The 12,871-nt window shown below is 44.3% G+C and overlaps 2 protein-coding genes across 5 annotated transcripts in view; one reads left to right on the top strand and one right to left on the bottom strand.

The window, feature by feature from the left end:
• Nucleotides 1-1,290: 1,290 nt before the first annotated feature.
• On the bottom strand, nt 1,291-2,487 carry LOC137756300 (uncharacterized). The gene has a single exon (XM_068532607.1). It carries the CDS (start codon nt 2,485-2,487, stop codon nt 1,291-1,293), a length of 1,197 nt encoding a protein of 398 aa, XP_068388708.1.
• The window catches only part of JADE3 (jade family PHD finger 3), a 165,126-nt gene continuing 153,612 nt past the window's right edge, over nt 1,358-12,871 (top strand). The window contains exons 1-2 of one of the 4 annotated variants that reach the window (XM_068532884.1): nt 1,358-1,384; nt 5,430-5,519. The gene's annotated coding sequence lies outside the window, so the exon portion shown is untranslated. Of the gene's footprint in view, nt 1,385-1,768; nt 1,859-5,429; nt 5,520-12,871 lie in introns of those variants that run through there. The other 3 variants (XM_068532883.1, XM_068532885.1, XM_068532882.1) reach the window with 3 other exon arrangements.

Raw genomic sequence — 12,871 nt, forward strand, 5'->3', positions numbered from 1 at the left:
CAGAGAAGTGAAAACTAATGTTTACACAAAAAACTCTACATGAATATTCGTTGCAGTTTTATTCTTAATAGGCAAAAATTGGAAACAACCCAAATGTCCGTCCATGGGTAAATAGTTAAACTGTAGTACATCCATAGCAATACTACTACTCAGTAATAAAAAGGAATGAACTATTGATACATGCAACAACTTGGGTGGATCGCAAGGAAATTATGCTGAGTGAAGAAAAGACAGTTTCAAAAGGTATGATTCCATTTACATGTGATAAAATTGCACAGTACTATATACACAGACACAGAAACAAGTGCATGTAAAACTGGTGGAATCGGAATAAGTCCTGTGGATTGTACCGATGTCAATATCTTGGTTATGTAAGATATTACCATCGGGGGAAATTGGGTGAAGATTACATGACACTGTCCTGTAATATTTTTTTTTACAGATCCTGTGAATCTATAATTATTTCAAAATAAGTATAATAAAATGAGGTAAGTCTGAAGGACCATGAATATTTTAGAATTCACACATTTGCATATTATGAAATAGAGCTTACCTTTTTGTTTAGTCTAGAAATGTAAATGAAAATGACAATTATGAGTTCATGGTAAAGGGTTTGTTGCTTAAACATTTGTATGAGTCAGTATTCCACCAGAGAAGCAGACCAATAGCCATAGACACACACACACACACACACACACACACACACTCTCTCTTATTCATTCATTAATTAGAAGATATTGGCTTACAGATGTGGGGCAGGCTAAGTAAATCCAAAATCTATAGGGCACGCAGTCAGAAAGGAATGATCAGGCCCACTCAGATTATCCAGGATAATCTCCCTTACTTTATGTCAACTGATCAGGAGCTTTAATTACATGAAAATACCTTCATAGCAACACCTTGGTTAGTGTTTGATTGAATAAATGGGGGCTGTAGCCTAACCAAGTTGACTCATCAAAAAGCCACACATCATAAACCACTTGTGCTTGCAACTGAATAAATTTATTCTGTTAATAGCCACTTTGGCTTGATTATTATAGGTAATTCAAGTGCAAACGACTTAAATCAATAGTGGCCGACAACGAGTTGTATACATGAGGGTCCACTTATACAACTTTAGAGTTGAAAGGGGCCATGAAAAGCTTAGGTAGTATTTCAACACGGCCCAGGAACCTCCCCGTCGTCGGCGTCTCCGGCCCTTAGAGGCGCTGAGGCTCCTCCCGACAGCAGCGCGCCCAGCAGGAGCAGAGAGGAACCCACCTGGAGCCCGGCGCCGCGGGTGCGGGAGCACTAAGTGGGCGGAGCCTCGAGGCGCGCGGCGGTAGCGACGGCGCCCAGCCCGCCAGAAGAGCGCGCGGCGGGCGGACGGCGGGGAGCCAGTCGGGTAGGGTGAGCGCGGACAGCGGTTGGCTGCGGGGGGCGGGTGTGTGTGTGTGTGTGTGAGTGGAGCGCGGGGTGTGGGGGGACGGGGGGAGGAAGGAAGGGGAAGAGGCGGAGCGTGGGAGCGCACAGTGTCAGGAATACAATAGTGCTCCGCGCCGCTTCAGCCGCCGCCGCCGCCGCCTCAGCCGCTGCAGCCGCCGCCGCCCAACCGCCTGCCCAGCGCTGAGGCCTGACGGGCCGGGCGGGCGAGGGCCGAGGGCGGGAGCTGCGGCACTGGGGGCGGCCCCGGCGGATCCCGTGGCGGGGCGGGGGGCGGGGGGCGGGGGTGGGGAGGAGATTAGGGGGCAGGTGCGAGGGAGGGGAGAGAAGAAAGCGAGCGGTTCGGGGGGTGGTTACCACCCGTACCCGACTCGCCAGACACGTTGCCGGGCCCGAGTGTGGAGCCGGGAAGAAGCGGCGACCGAGCTGCGCGAAGGTAGGCGCCGCTGAGGCTGGACGCGGGGCGAGCGGGCTAGGGGGCGTCGCGTTGGGTGGGCAGCGGGAGTGGCGGCCTCGGGGAGTGGAAACGGGCGCCGCGGAGCGCAACGTCCCGGCCCAGCCTCGCCGCGCTCCGGGTCGCTCCGGCTCCTCACCGCGGTGGCCTCCGGCGTCCCCAGCACCTTGGGGCCGAGAGCGTGTGTGGGCTGCGGTGAAGTGCCCGGTGGTCCCTCGGCTGGCCGGCGCAGCGCCGGGTGGCCGGCGCGGGGGCGGGGGTGGTGGGGGCGGCCGGCCGGGCTCGGCTGCGGCTGCACTCTGGCAGGAATTGAGCGCCATAACTGTTGAGGCCGTTCCCTCCGGTGCCCCATCCTGGCGCCCCCTCCCTCCTGGTCCACTGCCTGCTCTCGGGGCTCCCGGGGTCAGACCCGCGGCGGGAGGACCTGCTCTGCCGGCCGCCTGGGGCCGGATGCTCCGGGGAGCGGGGGCGCGCCCTGAGTGTTTCGATGTTGGGGGGCGGGAAGAACCGAGTCCCGGAGACTGGGGGCCGGGCGGTGCGGGCGGCGGCGAGGTCCCTGGTGAGCCCGGGCGCCCCGCGGGCTGGCGAACTTTCCCTCCCCCTCGCGTCATTGTTCCGGCGCTCCGGGTCCGGATCCTTGGTGAGCGCCGGGCGGTCCGGGGGCGGGGGTGGCGAAAACGGGAGGGCTTTGCCAGTCTTACGGGAAATATTTCCCATCGCTGGGCACGGCAAAGTTAACTTTTCTCCAGCGATCGAGTTGGTTTTATTCCCTCCGCCGTGGGGCAATCGATTAAAAAAAAAAAAAAGAAAAGAAAAGATAGCCTTTCTCCAATCTTTTTCTCTTGCTTTTCAGAGCCACTGCTTCGGTGAAGTCTGGCTTTAAATTGCACCGGGCAACCTGCGTTTATTATTTGTGAGGAGGAAAGGGGGGCGGGATTTCGAGTGTGTGACCGTAATGGTGGTATGTGAAGGCATGTTTAAAAGTTGGTATCATTGTGTAGCCCTGGGACATATGCAGCTCCTAAGCATTTGGCAAGAAACTTGTTTGGCCGCTTCTCTGGATTTCTGAGTTGCAAGGAAATCCATGGTCTCAGATGTTCGAGAGATTGTTTTTGATGTGAGATCCGTTGATCTGTGAAGCTGAGGATGAGATCCCCGTGTGTCCCCCCCCCCCCCGCGTCCCCCCACCCCCCTGCCGTCTGATTGTGTAAGAAATCAAAACCGTGTTGATGGTGATTCCAGTGGCCTGGAGGGAAAGGCGACCTCATTCCCTGATAAAGATAACTGTCTGCTTCTCTCAAAACTGGCAAAGTAATGGAAAATAATTTAGGTAAAGACTGGTTGCACAACATCTTGGCTTAGTTTAAGCAACCCAGAATCCACTTTCCCAGAGTAGTTCTCTTAAATACCTTCCCTGCAGCCATTTCTTGTCAGCCTGGGGGTGAAGGCGGGGTGTGAGAAAGGAGTCGGCCTGAACAAAGCATCGCGTTTTTATTTAATTTAATACTTTCATAACATCTGTAAACAATGGGAATGTGGATCCCAGGCCTCTGTACCTTTTGAATAGTGTAGTTCTCATGCTTTTATAGTATCATGTGATTACTCTCTGGATAAGTGAAAATGTGTTGTTGTTTTTTTTTTCTCTTTTGTTTAGCCTAGGAGTATTCTACCTCTATAACATATCATTTTCTTTTTCGTTTAAAGTGAGCTCTGAATTTAAATACTTGAACTGTAATGACTCTCTCCAAGGGTGAGAGAATTACATGAGATCTCAGTGTTGGCTACCATCATTGAAACCTTTTCTTCAGCTATGCTCTTCTCTACAGTTTTGTTTGCTAGAGAAGTGCTCTTAACCCAGTATTGGTGCCTTGACAGAGTTTCTTGCATTATTCATCCAGTCAGTTCTGGAATACTCAGGGGTCCTGGTCGGGTTCTAGAACCCACACTTTCGTCCTCCCACTTTTCTGAGTCGTGTTGCTGTGCCTTGGCAGTGTGGTAAATGCCTTCTCACCTGTAGGAGTTGGTGAATCTTGTTCACAGGTAGGGGAAAGTGAAGAAGGGCCTCCCACTCCTTCCTGAAGTGTTTGTGATCGTCTGGCCTCCGGGAGTGACTTAGAAGCAGCCTTAGGGGTGACCGGGACCCACCTTCTGGCCTGTAGAGAGTTCCCAGGAGCAAGACAGGTGATGGTGCAGGGCTCTCATCATAGTTGAAATGTATGAGTTAGCGAAGGTTAAAATATTTAAGAACAAAGGATGTTGAAGCCTGTAGGTTGAGTATGATCTTCTCCTTTGGTAATGCTTGTCTTTTCCCTCCTTTGTGTTCCACTGACCCTAACAACCCATTTCTGCCCTAAGCTACACAAAAGCATTTCTTCTTTTTGCACGCTACTTTGAGGTCTGGCTGGAACTAAGCAAGTATTTTGGGGGAGGCAGAAGGCATTGGGTGTTTTTGAAGACATGGCATTACAAAGGGCTCTAGTAAGCCTTGATCAGGGATACAGAGGTTGAATATTATCATAGGACATAATGTACCTACCTCCTCATAGAGCTTACACAAAACAGGAGCTGAGGAAGGTAGAGATCATATGCTGGTTTACATTAAGAAAATCTCTCATCAGGGGATAACTTACTATGACCTTTACTTATCTCACCTTATAAGTGAGGGGTGAGTATTGGGTGACACCCATGTGGCACTTTCCTGAAATGGCTAATATGGGGACACTTGAATGGTTTACAAGTTTCTACCTGTTGTTCTACTTACAGTGACTAGGAAAGCTGAAGCATTCTGGTTTGTGGGGTGGGGAGGGTCTAGGATGAGTAGGTAGAAGTGATGAACGAATAAAAGGGTGCTAGCAAGTGGTCATTACAGACCAAGTAACTACTAGCTTTGAGTTTTCTGTTTTCTGGAATCTTTGTGACTCCCCCATGGTTATTTTTGCCTCCTTCCTGTAGATCTCTCCATAGACAACAGCAGCAAAGCTCTTACCATCAGAACTGCCTCTGTGCTTCTCTTGCAGGGGACAGTGAGCAAGAAGTGTCCTGGGGAGAATTTGCCTGACCCTATAGCTGAGCTTGGGAAAAGGAAAGTAAGAACTCAAAGGGTAGCTGACTGCAGCAAGTAGGGGGCCTGGTGTGGGGAAATAGTACTGGGGCATTGTCCAATGGGAGATACCTATATGTTCATTAGTGCTCTTCAAGCAGTAAATAATTTAATCTCTGTCCCAACCCAGAAGCCTTGGCTTAGCCCTGTTACCTAAGGGGCTTTTTGTTGGCTGATAGGCAAGGAAACCCGAGTCTGGAGTGTGTTTTTTGGAACAGCTGACAAGAGAATATGGTACCAGCATGGCCAGTACACTAGACCTTGTGTGTTGGAGTCTCCTGGGAAATTTGTTTTTTAGAGTTTCAAAACTTCTTATTTTGATACAATTACACAAAAAAGTTGCAAGAACAGTACAAAGAACTCCTTTATTCCTTTCACTCAAGATTACCATTTACTAACAATTTGTTCCCATTTGCTTTATCATTTGCTCTTTTTGTTTCTTTTTGTGAACAGTTTGAGAGCAACCATTGAGAGATTGGTATTTGTCAAAGGCATCTGCAAGAGGGTGGCTCAGGTGCAGCTGTGGGGTGCAGCAGAACATTGGTGAGTGAAATCTACCTAAAGCTGCAAAGCACACATTTGTAAATCACATGGAATCTCTGGTGCTAGATATAGAAATCATTATCAATTGTAAAAGTGGTTAAGGTAAACTCCCCTTTTGTCATCATTTTTGTCAAGTTTGTTCTTAGCTCTGCCAAACTTTAATAGTTATGAAAATCCATTCCACCACTCCCCCAACTTTGCACCTATAATATATTCTCCAACATTTTCATTTCATTTATTTAGCAAACATATATTTGCTAGGGGTATAAGAGGTGAAAGATATTCATCCCCTTGAGAGCTCAGCATCCAGTGGAAAGGTAGTAAGGAAATCTATCACCTCAATCAAGGGGAAGAGTATTCTGCTAAAGGGGTTTACAGGGGTAATTGGAACAGCAAGCTAGTTAAGGATTTGAAGAGTTAGATACCTGGGAGTCATTTGGGAAGTATGTGAATGTGAAGATCCATCTTTTCTGAGGCTTGCTGCTCTTAGATGACAAGGTTCATGAGTTAGGGAAGCCTTTGGTGTCATATCCAACACAGGCTGTGGGGTCATGCCAACTTGCGTTTTAATCCACCACTTGATTTTGGCCAGTTACTTAACTTCACCATGCCTCAGTTTCTTCATCTGCCAAACCACACCTCCGAGATAATAATTAATTGAGGTAATAATTGCTCTGTAAACATTCATTTCGTCTTCCCTTCGAAAAATACAGTATGGGGGGAATAGCATGAAAGGTACTAGGTATTAAGGTGAAATCCAAGGAGGTGTTTCTATTTTTCTGCAAATAAATATCTAATTACTAATTGTACTGAGTTGTGATGGAGATTACTATGAGATAATAGCAATAACAGCAGCGATGATTTGTTAACCATTTCTTGTGTGCTAAGCACTGTGTTAAGTGCTTATCACAGGGTATCCTTCTGAGGCTCAAAGAGGTGAAGCAAAGGTAACGTGCCTAAGGTCACACAGCAACTAAGAGGTAGAATGCTTCTGAGAGGGAGATCAGCAAGGTGCCCTGGAGCCTGAAGGATGAGCAGGAAAAAACAAGGTAAAAGTCAGAAAGAAGGGATTGCTAGGCAGAGGGAACAACAGGTGTTGTAAGGGCACTGAGGTGGGAGAGAGATGTAGAAAGGATCCACAGAGGTTTGGCTAGGACCTGGGGAAAGAGATGAGATAGGCAGGGGAAAATTGACAGGGCCTTATGGGACCTCATTAAGGAGCTTGTATTTTATTCCAAGGGGTGGGGGAGGCTGCTGGAAGGTGTTTTTCAGTGTGTGTGTGTATTTAATCCAGAAGGGCATCTAGTGAGGCCTAAACAAAAGTGGCTTAAGAGAGTCATTTCCCTTTCAGTGTCCCACTTTGTGATCCAATAGAGGCAGTGTTTCTGGCCCAAATGTGTAGATCTTTTTTTTTTTTTTTTGGCTGTGTCGGGTCTTAGTTGCGGCACACAGGCTTCGTTGAGGCAGGCGGGATCCTTTGTTGCGGCACGCGGGCTCCTTTCTAGTTGCAGCGTGCGGGTTTTCTCTCTCTAGTAGTGGTTTGCGGGCTCCAGAGCGCGTGGGCTCTGTAGTTTGAGGCACACGGACTCTCTAGTTGTGGCTCACGGTCCTAGTTGTCCCACGGCATGTGGGATCTTAGTTCCCTGACCAGGGATCGAACCCATGTCCCCTACATTGGAAGGCGGATTCTTTACCACTGGACCACCAGGGAAGTCCCACGTGTAGATCTTAAACAATTTTTACTGCCCACCATTAACATGGCTAAAAAGAGTTGCTGTGATGCTGGAAGAAGCTGGTCCTGTAGAATGCTTCTAGAAGGAGGTTTAATTGGGCTCTTATATCTGATGCTTTTTAGGCTGCATTAAGGGAGCTCTTTCAGCTTTCACCAAGCCCTGTCAAATGGGGAAAAAAGTAGAATTGAAGGAAAAAGTAATTCCTGGAAACCTGAGTTGTTGTTCATGTTAGAAATGGAACTGTTGAATATATAAGACTTTGGTTTAAATATATCATGATAAAGATGCTTCAGTGACTAAATGGAAATTTTTTGTGGAGTGTGTGTGTGTGTGTGTGTGTGTGTGTGTGTTTGGTGTGTGCCATCCGTGACGGCAGACAGTGCATTTGTGAGAATCTGGGAAGACTGATGATTTTTTTCAATACTTACATATTTATTTATTCTCATCCAGGTACTGCAGGTTTTTCTGTTTGAAACTATTTCTTATGTGCAGAGTAAACTTCATAGGGAAAATCAGTGTTCTTTTCCCCTTTCCATATGTAGTGGACCACAAACATATTTACTTTGAAGTAGCCTATGTCAATTAGCTTTTCTTTTTTTTTTTTTTTTTTGGCAGGGAGGGTAGTTAGCTGGCAGCTGGATGATCTAGGATGGCCTCACTCACACATTTGGTAGTTGGCAGGCTGGTTGGTTGGTCTAGGAGGGCCTAAGCTGGGATGGCTCATCCCCACTCCAAGTGGTCTCTCATCCAGCTGGCTAGTCTGGACTTGTTAACATCGTGGTCCCAAAGGCACAAAGAGTAGCAAGCGAGAGCAAGCACCAGTGCACAAGCACTTCTCAAGTGTCTGCTTGTGTCACATTTGATATTGTCCCATCAGCCAAACCACAGAAGTTCTTCCGTGGCCAAGCCCAGAGTCGTTGTGGGAGGGGACCCTCCAGGGTGTGGACATAAGGAGATGTGAGAAAATTGGGGACCGTTACCACAGTAATGCATAATAATTATTAATGAATATAACCGCTTTTCCTTTGATAAATCATTTTAAATGCTCATTTATAAATGTAGTGTATTCTTGAGACTAAGTAATATGATCATGCCACGTCTCTTCTATCGAGTGTGGAGCTGAGTGATGGTTTTTCTAGGAGGAAGCCAAAGGGAGACAGTGTGGCTCTAGATGTAGATACTCTCATGAATGGCTTGTCTGCTCACTGATCTTGTGTGGCTATTATCAAAGAAGCCCCTGGGCTTCCTCAACCTCCTGTTCAAGCTTTATCACAAAAACTGTAGTGTACTAGACTGCACTAGGTTTTGTAGTTGAGCAAAAAGACGGTTAATTGGGAATCCATCACCACCTGAAAGATGAGAGAAACATTTGCATCCTTTCTTCATAACCTTTACGTGATTTATAGTTTTACCTAAGAGAAGAAATCCTTATTTGGGCATTATAATAAGGACAAAGGATTCTCTGTAGATATGTTTTATTTGGTCAAGATTTTAAAATCTCCCTGTGGTTGCAGTGAAGAATCCACCATTGTGCTGTAGAGTGGCCAGTGACTAGTAATTTGGGGAGTCAGCCTTTGGTCTTTGCTTGTGAAGATTTTAGAAGTAACACCTTTTACACACCTGAAATAGGCTTTACAACCAGCTTGTGGCCTAAAATACATTACATGAAAATGCAACTGGACCCTAGGAAGCATGTGTGGGAAAATGAGTAGAAGGCTCACTTTGTACATCTTAGAGCTGTACATTTCTCTAGAAAATTGCCTGGTGATAGAATATCAGCTTCCTTTTTTTCCTCTTAGGATAAAAATGAAAAATCCCTGACATTTTAAAAGTCAGTGACTTGCACCGGTCAGAATGGCTATCATCAAAAAATCTATAAACAGTAAGTGCTGGAGAGGGTGTGGAGAAAAGGGAACCCTCTTGCACTGTTGATGGGAATGTAAATGGATACAGTCACTATGGAGAACAGTATGCAGGTTCCTTAAAAAACTAAAAATAGAACTACCATATGATCCAGCAATCCCAGTACTGGGCATATACCCAGAGAAAACCATAATTCAAAAAGACACATGCACCCCAATGTTCATTGCAGCACTGTTTACAATTGCCAGGACATGGAAGCAACCTAAGTGTCCATCAACAGATGAAAGGATAAAGAAGATGTGGTACATATATACAATGGAATATTACTCAGCCATAAAAAGAAACGAAATGGAGTTATTTATAGTGAGGTGGATGGACCTAGAGTCTGTCATACAGAGTGAAGTAAGTCAGAAAGAGAAAAACAAATACCGTATGCTAACACATATATATGGACTCTAAAAAGAAAAAAAAAAGGTTCTGAAGAACCTAGGGGCAGGACAGGAATAAAGATGCAGATGTAGAGAATGGACTTGAGGATATGGGGAGGGGATAGGGTAAGCTGGGATGAAGTGAGAGAGTGGCATGGACATATATACACTACCAAATGTAAAATAGCTAGTGGGAAACAGCCACACAGCACAGGGAGATCAGCTTGGTGCTTTGTGACCACCTAGAGGGGTGGGATAGGGAGGGTAGGAGGGAGACGCAAGAGGGAGGAGATATGGGGATATATGTATATGTATAGCTGATTGACTTTGTTATAAAGCAGAAACTAACACCACTGTAAAGCAATTATACTCCAATAAAGATGTTAAAAAAAGAAAAAGTGACTTGGAAATAGCCATCAAAATTATAAGTGCACATATCATTTGAACCAGCAAACACTTCCAGGAATGAATTCAACAAATGTTTGCATATTACTCGGAGTATTGCTTATAATAGCAAAAGAGTGGTTATAGCCTAAGGATCAATCAAGGCTTGATTATACAGTAGAATATTACATTGATATTGCATGATCTTCAAGATGTACAAAATGAAAAAAAAGCAAGAAACAGAACAATGTGTATTGTATACTACCATTTGTATAAAATAGATAGTGGGGCAATAATATGTAAATTTTTGCTTACATAAACATAAAATATTTCTGGAAGGATATTCAAGACACTGATAGCTTTGGGGCACACATGGCCAGGGTAGAGGGTGGGAGGGAGACTTTTCACTGCATAAACTTTTATATATACTTTTGGAATTTTAAGCCACATGAATATATTACCCTATTTTAAAAATTAAGTACATTTATCTAAAAAGAGATGGTATATGGTTATGGTGATGTGAACTTCCATGAACTCCTACTCAAGTTGACCTGGTCAGAACTATCCATGTTAAAAAATATATCCAGCCAGTTTTGTTTCCTAGAAATGCCTCAGAATAGTGTACTTCTGAATTTTTAACTATAGCCCTACCTTTTTCAGAATGTCATATGAATGGAATCATACAGTATGTAGCCTTTTTTGGTCTTGCTTCTTTTACTTGATTCATCTATGTTATGTGAAATAATAGCCTTTTCCTTTTTATCGCTGAATTGTATTCCATTGTATGGAATACAACGGTTCATTCACCTGTTTGAGGACAACTTGGTTGCTTCCAGCTTCTTGGCTATTATGAATAAAGCTGAATAAATATTTTGTGTGGACATAAGTTTTCAGTTGATTTGGGTAGATATGTAGGAGTGGGATTGCTGAGGTTTTATAAGAAACTGCCAAACTGTCTTCCAAAGTGGTTCTACCATTTTGCATTCCTACCAGCCATGAAAATGAGGAGTGTATGTCAAGGTTCATCTTCCTGCGTATGGATGTCCAGTAGTTCCAGAACCATTTGTTGAAAAGACTGTCCTTTCTCCATGGAATTGCTTTTGTACCTCTATCAAAATGTGGTTATGCTTGGGCGGGCCTATTTCTGAGATCTCTGTTCTGTTGAATTGATTTTTGTGTGTATCATTTTGCCATTACCACACTGTCTTGACTATTATAGCTTCATAGGATTCTTGAAGTCAGGTAATATGAGTACTGTTATTTTTTCTTCTTTATCAGAGTTGTAGTGGTGAGAGAGGACATCCTTCATTTGTTCCAGTCTTAGAAAGCATTCCATCTCTCACCGTTAAGTATGATGCTAGCTGTAGGGTTTTTTTTTAAAAATATATACCCTCTTGTGCTGAAAAGAGTTAACATAGCAGGCCTGAGGCTGCTATCTTTAGAAGGCCTGCTAGCAAGACTGGCCCTTGGCTGGTGTCTGGGAAATTGGCTTTTCAAACATTTTGAAAATAAAACATTATATTCTACCTTCATTTATTCCTTTTCCAATGCTCTTCATTTCTTTATGCTAATCCAGCTTCCCATCTTATTCATAATCTTTCTGCCTGAAGAATTTTCCTTTAACATTAACGTTTATGCCAGATCTGCTGTCAGTAAATTCTGTTTTTGTTTGTATGAGAAAGTCTTTTTTTTCCTCACTTTTAAAGGATATTTTCATGGAATATGGAATTCTGAGTTGACAGTTTTTTCCCCTCTCTCAGCATACTCCTCCACTGTTGCCTTGCTTGCATGGTTTCTGTTAAGTCTGCTGTAATTCTTATCTTTGTTCCTCCATAGCTAATTTGTCTTTTTTCCTCTGGCTTCCTTCAGTCTCTTTGTCTTTGCCCAGGTGTGGCTTTTTAGTTTTTTTCATATTTATGCTGCTTGGTATTCTCTGAGCTTCTAGTGTCTGTGGTTTGTTGCCTGTCACTAATTTGGAAAGTTCTCAGCCATTATTTCTTCAAATAATTCTTGTGCCCCATTCTCTCTTTTTTTCTTCCTTCTGGGGTTCCAATTACAAACATATTATACTGTTTGTTATTGTCCCACAGTTCTTGAATGCTGTGTTCTATTTTTTCTCCCTTTTGTCTCTTTTTGTTTTATTTTTATTGACCTGATCAACAAACTTGATCTTTATGTTCACTGATTCTTTCCTTGTTTGTGTCAGTTCTACTGTTGAGCATGGTGGTTTTTTACTCTTTTTTTATTGAGCATTTCCATTTGATTCTTTATCACAGTTAACATCTCTTTTCTGAAATTATCCATCTGCTCTTGCATATTGTCTACCTTTTCCATTAGAGTCTTTAACACAGTAATCATAATTCTTTTAGATTTCATTTCTGATAGTCCCAACCTCTGTGTCATACTGAATCTGGATCTGATGATTGTTTTGGCATTTGGAATATTTCCTGCCTTTTATTATACCTCATAAATATGTTAAAAGCTGAACATGGGTAGGAGAAGAACACAGGTTTCCTTCTGCTAGGCCTTTAGTGTGGGGATTTTAATTAATCTAGTCAGGAGTCGGCCTGTGTTCCATGTTTGTTTTTGCTATGGGCACCAGAGATTTCTGATTCCTCTAGTGATACCTTCTTTTTGACTCCTGCTTGGCTTTGGGTTTTTCCTTTGTGCTGTTTCCCAAGAACTGTCTCTTACAGCTCTCCCAGTTGTATTTCACTGTTACTAACCACATAGCTGGTTTGCCAGGTGGTGGTTGCTGGGGGAGGGGGAGTTCTCCGATGATTTGATTAAGCCTCAAACTTAGGCAGGTACTGGAACTTGGGTCTTGAGTGTGTCCTTCACAAGATTTCCTGCCCCTTCTCCAGGGGTGGAGCTTCTTTTTCTTTTTCCTCTGTTCCTTCGCCCAGCTGCAGTGAGTATCCACCAGTGTCCTCAAGCCATAGAT

The sequence above is a fragment of the Eschrichtius robustus genome, chromosome X (genome assembly GCF_028021215.1).
Source record: "Eschrichtius robustus isolate mEscRob2 chromosome X, mEscRob2.pri, whole genome shotgun sequence".
Lineage (NCBI taxonomy): Eukaryota > Metazoa > Chordata > Mammalia > Artiodactyla > Eschrichtiidae > Eschrichtius > Eschrichtius robustus.

Coding starts and splice junctions, on each gene's coding strand:
- LOC137756300 (XM_068532607.1), bottom strand. CDS start 2,487: ATGACGCGAGGGGGAGGGAAAGTTCGCCAGCCCGCGGGGCGCCCGGGC.